This window comes from Pseudophryne corroboree, chromosome 4 (genome assembly GCF_028390025.1).
Source record: "Pseudophryne corroboree isolate aPseCor3 chromosome 4, aPseCor3.hap2, whole genome shotgun sequence".
Taxonomy (NCBI): Eukaryota; Metazoa; Chordata; class Amphibia; order Anura; family Myobatrachidae; genus Pseudophryne; species Pseudophryne corroboree.
Genome location: NC_086447.1, coordinates 478,148,849 through 478,165,308, shown reverse-complemented (window position 1 = coordinate 478,165,308; position 16,460 = coordinate 478,148,849). Strand labels below are relative to the sequence as shown.

Genomic DNA, 16,460 nt, shown 5'->3' with positions numbered 1-16,460 from the left:
ACAATTTCGGGAATTCGACCGCAATTGCATATACCCCTGTCTTTATAACCTCCTGCCAGTATGATTCCGGACACTGTAACTGATGTAAAATATTTTCTTTGTCCTTGTAGATAGCAAAGAAAATGGACCGACAGTCTAGTCTTTGCTCTCAGCTATCTGTCATGCAGATGAGGAACAGTATGGCCAGCTCTAGTGACAGTGAGGATGGTTTGCATAGCTTTCTACGAGGAACATCAACTGCCTCTTCTCTGCGTAAGTTTCACAGTAGTATCACCCAACATCTGGTTTATTAACTGTGGGTATTTATTAACAGCCCACTTGAAAGGTATTATTAAATTATGTTTTGGTAAAGGATAAGACCAAAAAAGTGAAATAGTAACTTTAAATTATGCAGTTGCACATTGCATTTCTTTTTACTAAATGTGCATCATTATCCAATTTGCGCATAACTGCGAGCCCGTCCGCAACACGCAGTCATGGAAGATTTTATAACTTCTATAGCACTGCCATAGTATGCCATCTTTTGTAGGGCTGCAAAGAGTATGCATGGTATGAAGGAATAAAAGCAGAATTATAGGACCAATCCTTTGTTAGTTTTTTGTTAATTCTAACTGTTAAATTTTTCTAGTAAAATACTACTTCAGTTCTCATTTATGCCCCAAATTAACCATTTATCTGCCTTTAACATAGCTTCCATATCCTGAAATGTCCCACATTTAAGTGGTAAAAAATGTACATATTTGGTGGATACAGGTTCCTCTGTTGCTGGTGTTTCCTACATAAAACAGACGATCTTCCTGTAGTAAGATCATATCTGCACAATACCCCTGGTATTGCATGTAAACATACGGTATGCTGCACCAAAATAAATCATTCATAAAGTAGTAAATAAATAAGCACATACATATAAATATTTGTGTATGTGTGTAAATGGAAACACATTGGTAATATGATAGACACTTGGCAGGCATAAATATATTATGATTTTTATTTAAAATATATTTGGATGTTGATTTGACTAAACGTTAAAATCAACAGTTCTAGTAGATTTTGACCAGTTGGGTGTGAAATCCACATGGCAGAATATCAGTTAGGTTTCAGTGCACAAAACACTCATCACACCTGACACTGCAAGTTTCGTTAGTTATGTGGAACAAATAATAATGGACTATCAAGCAGAAGTAGAAGGCGATCTGATTAGATGGCTCATCCTTACCATGTTCTTGACATACTGATGAGTGCATGTGTGTCACCAACCTAAATATTTCTACTGTCCTGAAAGCCTGACTTCCAACACTAAATGCACGTGATGATTTCCTAATGTGTAATGGGTTGGTTACATCATTCCCTTAGAAGGAAAGATCAAGGGCCCTCATTCCGAGTTGATCGGTCGCAAGGCGAATGTAGCAGAGTTACACACGCTAAGCCGCCGCCTACTGGGAGTGAATCTTAGCTTCTTAAAATTGCGACCGACGTACGCGCAATATTGCGATTACAAACGAGTTAGCAGTTTCTGAGTAGCTTCAGACTTACTCTGCCTGTGCGATCAGTTCAGTGCTTTTCGTTCCTGGCTGACGTCATAAACACACCCAGCGTTCGCCCAGGCACTCCCACCGTTTCTCCGGCCACTCCTGCGTTTTTTCCGGAAACGGTAGCGTTTTCAGCCACACGCCCATAAAACGCCTTGCTTCCGCCCAGTAACACCCATTTCCTGTCAATCACAATGCGAACGTCGGCGCGATGAAAAAGCCGTGAGTAAAATTACTTTCTTCATAGTAAAGTTACTTGGCGCAGTCGCAGTGCGAACATTGCGCATGCGCACTAAGAGAATTCTCACTGCGATGCGATGAAAATCTCCGAGCGAACAACTCGGAATGAGGGCCAATGTTAATTGCTGATTGGTAGTACTGAGTGGTCATCATCACTCCATGTTGAAGGTTTTGTTTTCTGACTGGATGGATTGGTTCCAGAAAGAAAATGATCTTGACCACAGAGCACATGTGGTCATCCAAATGGTCTTATGGGTATGAGACTGATTTTTATGGCCTCCTCTGTCACTAAATCTGAACTCCGTCATATATTATAGAATAGTCTAGAAAAAAATATAACATACTGTATAAACAACTTTTGTTTTGGTTTTGGCTTCTTGAGTTGCAAACTTGCTATGGACCATTGGCAGGAAGGGATGTCAGACCTGTTTAGTTTTTGTTTCATTCCTCTTTTGTGTTTGAATGTTTTATTACATTGGTCAATATATTCTACAGACGTTCTTTTCTGTGTAAAATGCACACAAATGCGTAAAGGATATTCCATTGAAATATAGCCCAAAACTAGTATACAACGGGGTCATTCCGAGTTGATCGCTCGCTAGAAACTTTTTGCAGTGCTGCGATCAGATAGTCGCCGCCTAAGAGGGAGTGTATTTTCTCTTTGCAAGTGTGCGAACTCTGTTACAGCCGACGGCACAAAAAAGTTTTTTTGCAGTTTCTGAGTAGCTCTGGACTTTTTGGTACCGGAATTGACGTCAGACACCCGCCCTGCAAACGCTTGGACACGCCTGCGTTTTTCCAAACACTCCCAGAAAACGGTCAATTGACACCCACAAACGCCCTCTTTCTGTCATTCACCTTGTGATCGGCTGTGCAAATGGATTCTTCGTTAAATACATCGCCCAGCACCGATCCTTTTTGTACCCGTACGATGTGCCTGCGCATTGCGGTGCATACGCATGCACAGTTTTGATGAGATTTAACCTGATCGCAGCGCTACAAAAAGTTGCTAGTGAGCGATCAACTCGGAATGACCCCCAACATCTCTTAAGTGTAAAAATCAAGTATAAACAGGGTAAATATAATTTCAATAATTACTTTCTAGGAACACAACTCTTGCATGTGTGCATAACTGTTGGCATTGAAGCACCTACCCCAAACTCAGAAATCGCAACAGAAAATGCTAATTTTGCTGCTACCTTGGTCCAAATCCATGTGCTTTCCCTTAAAAATTGCTACATTTGGGCAGCAATAAGTACCTTATAGAGACCATACTGTATGTAATTTTATTATTACATTTTATTTAGAAGGTGTCGCAAGTGCTCCGTAGCATCATACATATATGGCAACAGTAGGACATAACAGGGTACACAGAACATTACATAACATTACAGTAACCAAGACATAAAGAGAGCACAGGTAACAATTAGCACCACAATTCTCAGTACACTATACAGCTGGGAAACAAGGTGAGTGAGGAGTTATCAGCAAATGGTGGAACCTGTCTCCAATAGAGACAGCACGAATAGCAGAAGTAGAGCCACTGGAAGAGATGAATGACTGTGAGCAAGATGAGTTATGGGCTAAATGGCCACTGAGTAGGTGAAGGCTGTTATTGAAGTGCTAGAGAAGAGAACCGTGAGAACAGAAGGGAGAACCCTACTCCTAGGAGCTTGCAATTCACAAAGGAAGGCAGACTGACATGACATGAGGAGTGAGCATGGGAATGCGGATCTGAGGGCAAGAGGTAGATGAGGTAGACTTGACTGAGGTAGGAAAGTGTCCTGGCAACAAGGTTAAGTGGTGGAAGGGTACACTTTGATGAACAGGTGAGCTTGCAGTGTCGGGGAGAGCCTGATGGAGTAAGGGACCTTTTTCCAGTGAAAGGGGCAGCATGTGCAAAATCTTGGATTCGAGCGTGAGATGCAGTAACTAGGGTAGAGGAGAGTCGACCACTATTAGCTGACCAGAGAGGGCGGGTATGAGTATGTAAGGTGATGAGGTTGGTGATGTAGGGAGCAATTGAGTTAAAGTGTGCCTGTTATGTGAGGGTGAGAAGCTTGAAGAGGATTCTGTAAGGGAATGGGAGCCAATGCAAGTTTTGGTGGAGGCTAGTGGTGGGTGTGGAATGGCAGGCAAGTAAGATTAGTCTAGCTGCAGCATTGAGAACAGATCAGAGGTGAGCAAAATGGGAACGTGGGAGCCCAGTGAGGAGAAGTTTGCAGTAGTCGAGCCAAGAAATGATTAGTGAGTGGATAATCAGTTTGGTAGTGGTCTGAGAGAGGAATGACCTAATGCGAGTGATGTTGCATAGCTGGAACCGACAGAATTCAACTAGAGCATTGGTTCCCAAACTTTCTTGAATCACAGCACCCTAGAGCAGGCATGTCCAAACTGCGGCCCTCCAGCTGTTGAGAAACTACACATCCCTGAATGCCCTGACACAGCTTTAGCATTCTCTGATAGCAAAACTGTGTCAGGGCATGCTGGGATATGTAGTTTCACAACAGCTGGAGGGCCGCAGTTTGGACATGCCTGCCCTAGAGTATCAGCATTTTGTTCATTGCACCCCTAGAATAAAGTTGATTATTGATATATTTGGGGGAAAAATATTAAATTAAGTAAATTGTGCCTACCTGTCATCATTGGTTTCAGTTATGTGGTAATGTATAGTTGTGCTTCTGTTTGTCCACATGTTTTATGATTGCCAACCACTAGCACTGGTTCTGCCTATAACCATAAATAATTTGATTTGGTCCTGGACCACTAACCTCAGGCACCTCTGTAACAGCCTTGTGGCACCTCATGGTGCTTAGGCTCACAGTTTAGGAACCATTGAGCTAGAGATTGGGGTTGGGGGGCAAAGTAGAGGCTGGAGTCAAGAGTGACACCCAAGCAGCTGAGATGGGGAACAGAGGAGATGATGATGTTGTCAGTAGTGGTGGAGAGATTAAGGGGTGGAGACTGTGTTAGGGTAGAATATCATGACTTGTTTTTTCCATGTTGAGCTTCAGAGAGCAATCAGACATTGAGGAGGAGATGACAGAGAGGCAGCTGAATACCTGAGAGAGGATGGAAGTGGAGAGGTCAGGAGAGGAGAGATACAGTTGTGTGTCGTCGGATTAGAGGTGGTATTGGAGGTTGAAGGATCTAATTAACTCCCCCAGGAAAGAGGTGTAAAGTGAGATAAGGCAGGGGGCCAAGAACAGAACCCTGTGGGATGCCTATAGGAAGGATGGAAGGGGGGTGAGGTGGAGCCGGAGGCAGAAACGGAGAAAGAGCAGTTGATGAAGTAGGAGGTGAACCAAGCATGGACAGTGCTAGAGAGGCCAAGGATCTAAAGGGTGTGGAGGAGGAGAGGATGATCCGTTGTGTCAAAGGCTGCAGAGAGGTCCAGGAGGATGAGCAGAGAGAAGTTGCCCCTGGATTTGCCTGAAAGCAGGTCATTGGTGGTTTTGACCAGAGCCGTTTCAGTGGAGTGAAGTGCGCGAAAGCCAGATTGTTGGATCAGTGATGGAGTTCTCAGAGAGGTAGTTGGTGAGACGGCTGTAGACTAGACACTCAAGCTGTTTAGAGGTGAAAAGGAGAAGAGAATTGAGGTGGTAGCTAGAGAGTGAGGACGGGTCGAAGTTTGGTTTTTTGAGAATAGCTGAGACAGGAGCAAGTTTGAATGCAAGGGAACAATGGCATTGGAGAGAGATATTGAAGAGGTGAGCAAGGTGAGAGCAGATCATAGAGGAGAGGGAGAGGAGAAGACCAGAAGGGAGGGGTCCAGGGGGCAGGTGGATGGGGGAGAAGACAAGATGCACAAGTGTACTTCATCACCTGTGGTGGGGCAGAAGGTGGGATGGTCAAGGGGAACGAATGGTGGGGGGATGGGGCTGCAGCAGGGAGATGGGAGGAGATTTCATGATGGATTGCCTCAATTTTGGAAGAGGAGGCAAAGTCAGTCGCAATGAGAGAGTATGGGGAGAGGAAGGGGGGGGGGGGGGCGATGGAGAGAGTTGAAAGTACCTAAGAGGCAGCTGGGAGAGGAGGTGATTGATTGGAAGAAGGATTGCTTGGCGGTGGGAGAGCAGAGCTGCAGGAAGAGAGGTTGAACTTGAAGTGTAGGAAGTCCACCAGAGACTGATATTTTATTTCCTCCAGAGGCTCTTGGCGGTTCACAAGCATTTTTTACAGGAAATGGGTCCGTTTGGTGTGCTACGGTTGGGGTTTGGTATTATGTAGGGGGACAGAGGAGATGGGGGCAACGGAATCGAGTGTGAAGGTAAGGATAATGTTGCAGAAGGAGGCCACCTGGTTGGTCAAAATTACATTGGTTCAGTTTTCCATTCAGATATTTGTGGAAAAATGAATGTACAAATACAAGTAGTTGCAGGTGGAGTGGAACATCCTTGTAATGTCTAGAACAGGGAGATTAGTTCAGAGTTGGTAGGTTATGCAAACAGTAGGTGTTTTATGTGATGATTTAATGAACTCGCTTTTGTGGCTTTAACAAAGTCATCTGCAGTAGCAGTGGTTTGTTGTCTGTTCCCTTAGTTTTAACGCCTGTATAATGCCAATATTGATTTTAAAAACTGATGACACTTTGGAACTAGACACTCTGCCAGCCTACACTATACTGAATAAATAGGCAACAGACTTGTGCATCCTGTTTCCAATCCCCACCCTACACACACACACTGCTCCAAAAGTTAATCAAATCTAACAATTGCAAAGTCAGTATACCACACATTCTTGACATAGTGCAGATATAAAACAACTTAAAAGAGCTTAACAGCTTTTATAATGGTACCTACAGTATGCAATGTAATCACTGCTATGCTATAAAAACCAGTGGCGTGCGGTGAGGTCAGAGGCTGGTGAGGCACTACAGCCATAATGTCCGCCGAATCCTGCCGATGACCCCTACCGCCGCCGAGCCAATGCCCACTACTGCCACTTAGCCGATGCCTGCTGCCACCGCCAATGGCTTACAAACTAGCCCACCATCAACTGACCCAGCCCTCCGCCACTAATTTGCACCTCAGTCCGATGCCGCCAATGCCCGCTGCCTGCCTGCTCATCATACTTGTGATATATTGTACATTTTTATAGAAAAAAATAAAAATTAGTGTTTGGAAGGGAGTGGGAGGAGGACATGAATGCAATTTTGTTGTCCAGGGCTTCATTAACTTAATGGAGAAGGATCTGAATGGGTTAAAAAATGTAAAAAAAAAAATGCGTGAGGTCCCCCTTCCTAAGTATAACCAGCCTCGGGCTTTTTGAGCCGGTCCTGGTTGTTTAAATACTGGGAAAAAATTGGACAGGGGTTCCCCGTATTTAGACAACCAGCACCGGGCTCTTAGACCGGTCCTGGTTCCAAAAATACGGGGGACAAAAGATGTAGGGGTCCCCCGTATTTTTAAAACCAGCACCGGACTCCACTAGCCAGGGACATAATGCCACAGCCGGGGGACACATTTATGTAGGTCCCTGTGGCCGTGGCATTACCCCCCCCAACTAGTCACCCCTGGCCGGGGTTCCCTGGAGGAGTGGGGACCCCTTAAATCAAGAGGTCCCCCCCCCCTCCAGGCACCCAAGGGCCAGGGATGAAGCCCGAGGCTGTCCCCAGCACCCCTGGGCGGTGGGTGCTGGGCTGATAGCCATAAGTGTGTATAAAAAAGAATATTGTTTTTTTGTTGTGGAACTACAAGGCCCAGCAAGCCTCCCCCGCTTGCTGGTACTTGGAGAACCTCAAGTGCCAGCATGCGGGGAAATAACGGGCCCGCTGGTACCTGTAGTTCTACAACAAAAAAAATACCCAAATAAAAACACAACACACACACACCGTGAAAGTAAAAATTTATTAAAACACACTTACACACTCACACATACTTACCTACATCCCACGCCGGTCACGTCCACTTGTCCAGTAGAATCCAATAGGTGGTTCCTGTAAAAATGAGAGAGAGATCACTTACCTACATCCCACGCCGGTCACGTCCACTTGTCCAGTAGAATCCAAAAGGGGTACCTGTAAAAATGAAAATTATACTTACAAAGTAATCCACAGGAGGAGAGAGAGAGAGCGAGAGAGAGAGAGAGAGAAATTAATGAATATTATGCCCTCGCTGACGCGGGAAGACGTTAGCACAGACAGGGGAGAGTGCTGCTGCTAACTGGGATGATGGAGCAGGCTCCCCCAATAGTTGTGAGCCTAGTAGCTGTACCCCTAGTAGCTTTGCCCCCTGTAGCAGTGCCCCCAGTAGCAGTGCCCCGAGTAGTTGTGACCCCTGTAGTTGTGCCCCCAGTCGCTGTGCCCCTTGTAGCTGTGCCCCCTGTAGCTTTGCCCCTTGTGGCTGTGCCCCCCAGTTGCTGTGCCCCTTGTACTTGTGCCCCTTATAGCTGTGCCCCTTGTTGTTGTGCCCCCCAGTTGCTGTGCCCCTTGTTGATGTGCTCCCCAGTTGCTGTGCCCCTGTTGCTGTGCCCCTTGTTGTTGCGCCCCCCAGTTGCTGTGCCCCTTGTTGTTGCGCCCCCCAGTTGCTGTGCCCCTGTTGCTGTGCCCCTTGTTGTTGTGCCCCCCAGTTGCTGTGCCCCTGTTGCTGTGCCCCTTGTTGTTGCGCCCCCCAGTTGCTGTGCCCGTTGCTGTGCCCCTTGTAGTTGTGCCCCCAGTCGCTGTGCCCCCAGTAGTTGTGACCCCAGTCGCTGTGCCCCTTGTAGCTTTGCCCCTAGCTGTGCCCGAAGTAGTTGTGCCCCCTGTCGCTGTGCCCCCAGTCGCTTTGCCCCAAGTAGCTGTGACCCCTGTAATTGTGCCCCCAGTTGCTGTGCCCCTTGTAGTTGAGCCCCCCAATTGCTGTGCCCCTTGTAGTTGTGCCCCCCAGTTGCTGTGCCCCTTGTATTTGTGCCCCCCAGTTGCTGTGCCCCTTGTACTTGTGCCCCTTATAGCTGTGCCCCTTGTTGTTGTGCCCCCCAGTTGCTGTGCCACTGTTGCTGTGCCCCTTGTTGTTGTGTGCCCCTGTTGCTGTGCCCCTTGTTGTTGTGCCCCCCAGTTGCTGTGCCCTTGTTGATGCGCCCCCCAGTTGCTGTGCCCCTGTTGCTGTGCCCCTTGTTGTTGTGCCCCCCAGTTGCTGTGTCCCTCTTGCTGTGCCCCTTGTTGTGCCCTCCAGTTGCTGTGCCCCTGTTGCAGTACCCCCCAGTTGCTGTGCCCCTTGTTGTTGTGCTCCCCAGTTGCTGTGCCCTGTTGCTGTGCCCCTCTTGCTGTGCCAGTTGCTGTGCCCCCCAGTTGCTGTGCCCCCCAGTTGCTGTGCCCCCCAGTTGTTGTGCCCCAACACAAACACATAAAAAAAAAAACACACACACACACATACTTACCGCTCCTGCAGCGCTGTCCTCCGTCCGTCCGCCGCCGGCTCGTCTCTTCTGTACTATGGGAGAGACGTCATGACTCATGACGTCTCTCCCATAGTAGCGGCGCTGGCTGCAGCGGGCGCCCACACAGCCCACGGCGCCTGCTGCAGCCGGGAAGGGGGTGATTGGACAGCGGATCCAGCACTGGATCCGCTGGGCCAATCACATCTGGACACTGACAGGGGCGTGCATTCATCGCACGCCCCTGTCATTGCGGCACCAGTATAGGTGCCGCTTGTCCATTCATTTTCAATGGGCTTTCACAGCCCATTGCTGCGCCCCGCCCCCTGCCCGCCCCCCGCTGCCCGGAGTTTTAATGTTAGCAGCGGGAGGCACCTCTCCCGCTGCCTCCCACCCTCACAAGCAGCCACAGGGGGGGGGATTATTAAAATAAGGAAAAAAGATATTGATAACAGACTCTGTTATAAATATCTTCTTTTTATTATTTTAATCATTATGACAGGGGAGGCACTGCCTCCCCTGACTGCACGTCCCTGATAAAAACATAGGGGGTGATTCAGACCTGATCGTGGATGTGCTAAAAATGGCACATCTACGACCAGTTTCTCTGACATGCAGGGGGATGCCCAGCACTAGGCTAGTCCGCCCCGCATGTCAGATATGATGCCCTGACCCCCCCTCCAAGAAGCTCACTGCCTGTGCAGCCTAGCTGCGCTGGCAAGCGGATACCCGCCACGTCCTGGGTCACACAGGCTGCGTGTGACATCTCCGCAATGGTCCGGACACGCCTGCATTGTCCGGACCGCGCCCCACCAATGGCGTTTGTTGGCACGCCCCCGCCCGCCCTGCGACCGCCTCTGCCTGTCAATCAGGCAGAGGCAATCGCAGCAGTGAGATGCGTGCATGCTCTCCAAAAGGCATCAGGCAGCGATCAGGTCTGAATTAGGCCCATACATCACTTGCATCCGATGGGAGTAACAACTGATCAAATTACTTACAGTAAATAAAGTTTTAGAACACACAGTTCAAACATACAGCAGTGGTGATCTGAATGTAATTACTTAAATAATGTTCTCATTTCTTATTCCTAGGCATGGTCAGACAGTACATAAAAGTCAATGTTTAAGGTGAAATTATTTGGTCTCAGTTGTTGTTGTTTAATGTTTGTTCAACTCTTTGATTAACTGTTGTTTTACATATTCCCACTTAGTCATTTTAAGACTTTGTATATTTTAACCTCAGCCAGCTGCCCCCATAGCTGAATGCACAGAATGATAAAACTTAGTGAAGCTCTGTTATTGGTAGCTGAAAACCTACATCTATTTCATTAATCCACTGTATTATAACTTCAAGTATAGATTGGCACAGAAAATTACATGCAGCTTCTAATATTCTGCTAAAATCTTAGCATTTAGACTGCTTATATGCACACTAAATTTAGCAAGTTGCTTGTGGTGGTTTGTTTAACAAATGTTAGGGTCGCCAATTGAGCTACTCTACCCCTTGCTGTACTTGACTGAGCACCCTATTTATCTGGCAAGTCCCAACTATTTATTTATTTATTACCAGTTATTTATATAGCGCACACATATTCCGCAGCACTTTACAGAGAATATTTGCCCATTCACATGCCTGCCCCAGTAGAGCTTATAATCTATATTCCCTATCACATGTACACGCAGAAACATTCATGCTAAGGTTCATTTTGTTGGGAGCCAATTAATCTACCAGTATATTTTTTGGATTGTGGGAGGAAACCGGAGTACCCGGAGGAAACCCACGCAAGTACGGGGTATATACTGTACAAACTCCACACAGTTAGGACCACGTGGAAATCAAACCCATGACCTCAGTGCTGGGAGGCAGTAATGTTAACCATTACACCAGTGGTTTCCAAACATTTTTGAATCACGGCGCCCTAGAATATCAGAATTTTTTTCACGGCACCCCTAGGCCAAATATTTCTTGAGAAATTTAGAAAGAAATATTACAGTAAGTAGATTGCGTTTATATGTCATCCTTAGGGTCAGTTTTGTGATGAGGGACAAGATGTGCTTCTGTTTGGCCACATATTTTATGACTGGCAGCCAGCAGCACTGGTTTTGCCTATTATATTGACCATGAATAATTTGAATTGGTCCTGGACCACCAACCCAGGGCACCCCTGCAAGTGTCCCGAGGCACCCCAGGGAGCCACGGCACACAGTTTGGGAACCTCTGCATTACACCATCCGTACTGCCCAATTGTAGATGTTATATGTCACTACTGATGTTGGCGTGTGTGCGTGTGTATCGTCAGTGGACTCAGAACTATACTATATGTATGTAATGTAAAACTGTAGAAAAAAACCAATCTATTATTATTGGATACTCAACTACTCAACGCATAACAGTTGTTAACAGTACTCCAATATGTTTTAGGGGGGAAGTCAATTGGCTGTTGCAATTTTTCAGGCGGTAAAAACGGGATTTTACTGCAAGGCGTTTTTTTTTTTTCTTCTTTCTTTTGAGCAATCCAATTAGAGCCTGTTTTTACCGCCCGAAAAAATACCTGTTTTCGGGTGAAAATGTACAGGACCTATATGTTTTTTGCAGCCACTATCTCGAAAACAGGGCACTTATCTGGGATTTTTTTTGGGGGAACATCAGCAGGCAATGTAAAAAACAAATCCCTGTTAATTGTCACATCGGGCTGCCTTTGGGGCTAATTGGATAGCCCCAGAGATCATTTCATTGAATTCCCCCCATAGTCTATTATAGTTACATCAAATTGTTCTACAACACATTGATTAATCAAACCAAAATATGCCTAATGCAACTTTCTGATCTTGCTTGTATATACATAAACTGACAATTTTAAATACAAATACGGGGCCTGACTCAGATGTGGTTGTTCTTGCTGCTGCCGTTGCTATCTTTTGCTGTATGCAGTTGCAATTATATGCTACTATGGGCAGAAGCTAACCTGACACCCTTTGCTGTCCATCTGACAGTGTATTATTGCTGATACATCGGTGCCATCATCATAAATCAGAAAATGTTGCAGAGTCGGAGTGCCTCTGAGCTGCTCTCCTTAGACGCAGAGGACTCCAGAAGCAAGTAAGATCAGAGCTGCTAATTTATGCACGCCCAGAAAACACCATCTGAATGGCCATGACACGCATATGTTTAACCCCCTGTGCATATTGAATACTGTAAAGTTAAAACACTCATATCACCCAAATAACTTAAAAACTGTTCCAAATTAACATCTGATAAGGCAAAATATAAATCAGAAATGACAGGAGGGTTGTTTAGTAATAAATGTAATGTGTCTTTCCTGCGTCACATACATGCAGCTCACAATAAGATGTTTTGAATGTCCAATGTAACTAATTGTAAGGTAAGCACAAAGTACTACATGCTAATGTACTTATGTGCAACCTTAATTCATCTGCTACATTTATATGGTATCATGTTTATTCCTCCAGCAAGTTTCATGTCCAAGTCTAAACGTTTTGTATTTCTTTACTTTTCTTTCTTGGGGAACTTTTTTGATTAATTCATTCCTATAAACACTCCAGGCATTTCATGTATATTGGCCCTCATTCCGAGTTGATCGGTCGCAAGGCGAATTTAGCAGAGTTACACACGCTAAGCCGCCGCCTACTGGGAGTGAATCTTAGCTTCTTAAAATTGCGACCGATGTATTCGCAATATTGCGATTACTAACTACTTAGCAGTTTCAGAGTAGCTCCAGACTTACTCTGCCTGTGCGATCATTTCAGTGCTTGTCGTTCCTGGTTGACGTCACAAACACACCCAGCGTTCGCCCAGGCACTCCCACCGTTTCTCCGGCCACTCCTGCGTTTTTTCCGGAAACGGTAGCGTTTTCAGCCACACGCCCCTGAAACGCCGTGTTTCCGCCCAGTAACACCCATTTCCTGTCAATCACATTACGTTCGCCGGAGCGAAGAAAAAGCCGTGAGTAAAAATACTTTCTTCATAGTAAAGTTACTTGGCGCAGTCGCAGTGCGAACTTTGCGCATGCGTACTAAGCGGATTTTCACTGCGATGCGATGAAAAATACCGAGCGAACAACTCGGAATGAGGGCCCTTATTCAGTTAAGTAATATACATCCTTTGAGGTATTCAAGTGAAATAGTGACTTTTAGGTGGGAGTTTGGAAAGGGACCTGTGGCTATGGATCAACGTTATAATTTAGTAATATATTAAACTAGGTGACTCATCGCGCCCTACGGGTTCTCTTCACACTGTCGTAAGGGGCTACTTAACCCTTGCACACCCTTGTGGCGTACAATATTTGTATTCTATTCAGTATTACCTCCTATCATAATTGTGTAAGTGGTTAAATATTGCACGGACAAGGGCGTGCGATGGCTAAGGGGTCGTATCCCCCTTGCAACTGCGTGAACAACGCACGCAGGGCCTGATGAATCACCTAGTAGGTGCTGTGGTTGGGGGAGTGGCGGGTGCGGGGGAGACGCGAATGGGGAGGGGGGGGTCCTGTGAGTGGGGGAGAGCGGGTAATGCTTCTCCTTCTTCTCCTCCTCGAAGCAGCTAAGCTGCTACCCTCCCTTTGGCAGTGGCTCTCCCAGAGACGCGCACAGCAGCCAAGCAGCCAGTCACTATTGTTAGTGTCGGTGTCCCAACGCGCCGGAATGCTTTGGCGCTAAGGGCTGCTGGGAGCTGTAGTTTATTTAGTGCGTCTACTTCCCTGTAATGTGGCGCGTTGGGACACCGGCGCTAACAATAGTGACTGGCTGGCAGAACTGACTGACACGCTGAATCAATGTAAAAGGTGAGAGTGCTGTGCAGTGTCAGTGACACTGCACTGCACGGCAATGTCTCCTTTTACATTGATTCAGCGTCCAGACATTACCCTCCGCGATATCACCCACTCTATTCGTTACATTAGCCATCTCAGGGCTTCCAGGTCGGCAACCCAGGTGCTGTGTTGCGGAGTCAGGGCCTCTGGGGATCTGGGCGCGGCTGTGGCTGGGAGGCACTTCTGTGACATCACGCGCAGAGGAGGCTCCGAGGCTCAGAGAGTATGCAGAGCAGGGAGGGCTATGAAAGCCTTCCGCTGTGCCACTTTCATACACATCTATGCCGGTGGCCGCAGCAGCTTTTGTTCCACCTGCTCCGCGGCTAGGGAATGGGGATTGTTGATGCCGGAGGTGGCAGGCGGAACGGCAGCAGGACATAGGACGCTGCAGTAAAAGTATATATTTTTCCCTATCTACAGCGCAGACATTTGCTGCAGATGCAGTGGCATACCCTCCAACTGTACCTTTTTGGCAGATACAGTACCTTTTTTATGGTCTGTACTGATTTTTGGCTCTCCAAACTACCATTGAAAGTATAGGAAAAGGGGCGTGACCACGCCTCCTTTTCGAATTTTAAGCAATTTTTATGTATAAATTGTTGGAGGGTATGTTGCTGCAGATGCAGTGGGCCTATTTTGGGGTGTGGACCTGGAGCTGCAGCTCCATCAGCCCCATTGTTAATCCTGCTCTGACATCTGATCACAGCAGCTAAAGGGCAAAGTCTCCCATTAGATGTAACCTGTGTGGGAGGGCGTTTCTCACCCAATCAGCTGTAGACTGGGTGTTATAGATCTGCTGCTAACCCAATGAGAGCTCCTAACCACGCCCAGCATTATCCACACAGTCACAGAGTGACAGATCTGGGCTATTATATAGGAGATTACCTATGTCATGCTTGTGTTTCTTAAACAAATATCTACTGATTTCGTTTTGTTTGTTTTTTGCCTGTTTTTAATTTTTGTTTTGTAAAATGCCAACAACTGTAGTAAGCAGATGTGAAGGAAGCTAAATAATTAGCATTCTGTTAAAGCAGACATAATTGTCCTTCTACTATCCCTTTTGAGGAGGTCAAACATGTACAGTATTAACAATTGTTTTTTTTTGGGGATGTTTTTGAATACACAACAGGGGAATTCAGTTAGGAGCAAGTTTGGAATTCATAGCAAGTTCGCATTGGAAATTACATTTGCAATTCAATTCCAAACTCACATTGATTTTATAGCGTAAACTCGGGTGTTTTTATTCGCACCCCCTTGAGCAGGTGAAAAGGTAGGGCAAATCTTTATTTTAAGGTAAAAATGTTGGAACATGTGCCACAACCCTTTGGACCCCTCCTTCTTCCCTATGAATAATTAAGAATTTGAATTTGGAAGTTTTCAATTTACTTAATTGTGGCAATAATTACATGCCATTATTGGGGTTAAATAAAAATGAATGGCCTCAAATTACCCCAAAATCAACTTTTTCGTTAGAGTATATACCCCAAATGAAAAACAAAATATTGTTTCAATGAAAATGTATGTCTGCTTTTATCTGTTTTTTTTTTTTTTTTAATGACCTTTTTTTTAAGTGTTCTCAAATCATATTTTTCTACTTTTTTTGGGGGGGGGGGGGGGGGGTTGGGGGGTATTTTTTATTTAATTCTTTTGTAACTAGATGAGTTTCTGAAACTCTTCCCATTATTTTATTTTTTATTTTGCTAGTCAGCCATTTGTCACCTTTTTAAAAGCATCCAGTACTTTACTTATGCCCACTAACAGCCTTCTATATGGTCCTGCTAAGTTGTCACTTTTGTGGGTCCAAGAAGGTCTCCCTACTTTTTCATGTTCTTTTCCCAGTTTCCATTTGAGCAAATTTGCACAATCTCACTGTGATCAGTGCGAATTGGCATTTCTTATTGATTTGTGCATATTCTGTGGGCGTGCATGAAGGCAAAGTGTGTGAGTTTATCTATGTAAGTTTGCCTTCTGCAAACTCGCATCTAATTGAATTCCACCAAGTGAACTAGAAAAATCCTGCTCTTGTCTATTTTGTGCAGTTTTACCCATATCTTCAAGGATGTTATAAGATCTGTTTTCACAGTAAATAATACAGCCATGATGAGATGTATACATACTTGTTATGGATTTTATTGTTGTTATTTTGTTTTCAATATTCCTAAAACTGCTAATTGATTAACTAGCTTGCAGCATGATGTGCAACAAAGCTTTCTTTATGCTCCACAGAAGTGCCCTTTGTTCTACATTATAAACCTATGAACATGTAACAAAGTTGACCCACCCACTATCCTTTTGTGGAAGCATTGTCTAGAATGTTATTTTATGTATAATACTGATATTTTCAGTGTATTAACCCAAAAATTGTAAGTATCGTGTGCATTATTTGTGCTTAACTCCTATAAATGTTGTACAGTATATTACAGGGTCTAGTCATTAGGTCAACAGTTATAAAGTTGCTACTGTTAAAATGTCGACAGGCAACATGTTGACATTCTCAACATGTTGCTAGG

At 45.5% G+C, this 16,460-nt stretch overlaps 1 protein-coding gene across 2 annotated transcripts in view; it reads left to right on the top strand.

The window, feature by feature from the left end:
- The window catches only part of BVES (blood vessel epicardial substance), a 168,719-nt gene that overhangs the window by 134,510 nt on the left and 17,749 nt on the right, over window positions 1–16,460 (top strand). For both annotated transcript variants that reach the window (XM_063917048.1, XM_063917049.1), the window contains exon 7: window positions 111–252. In XM_063917048.1, the coding sequence (XP_063773118.1) occupies window positions 111–252 (142 nt within the window). The remainder of the gene's footprint in view (window positions 1–110; window positions 253–16,460) is intronic.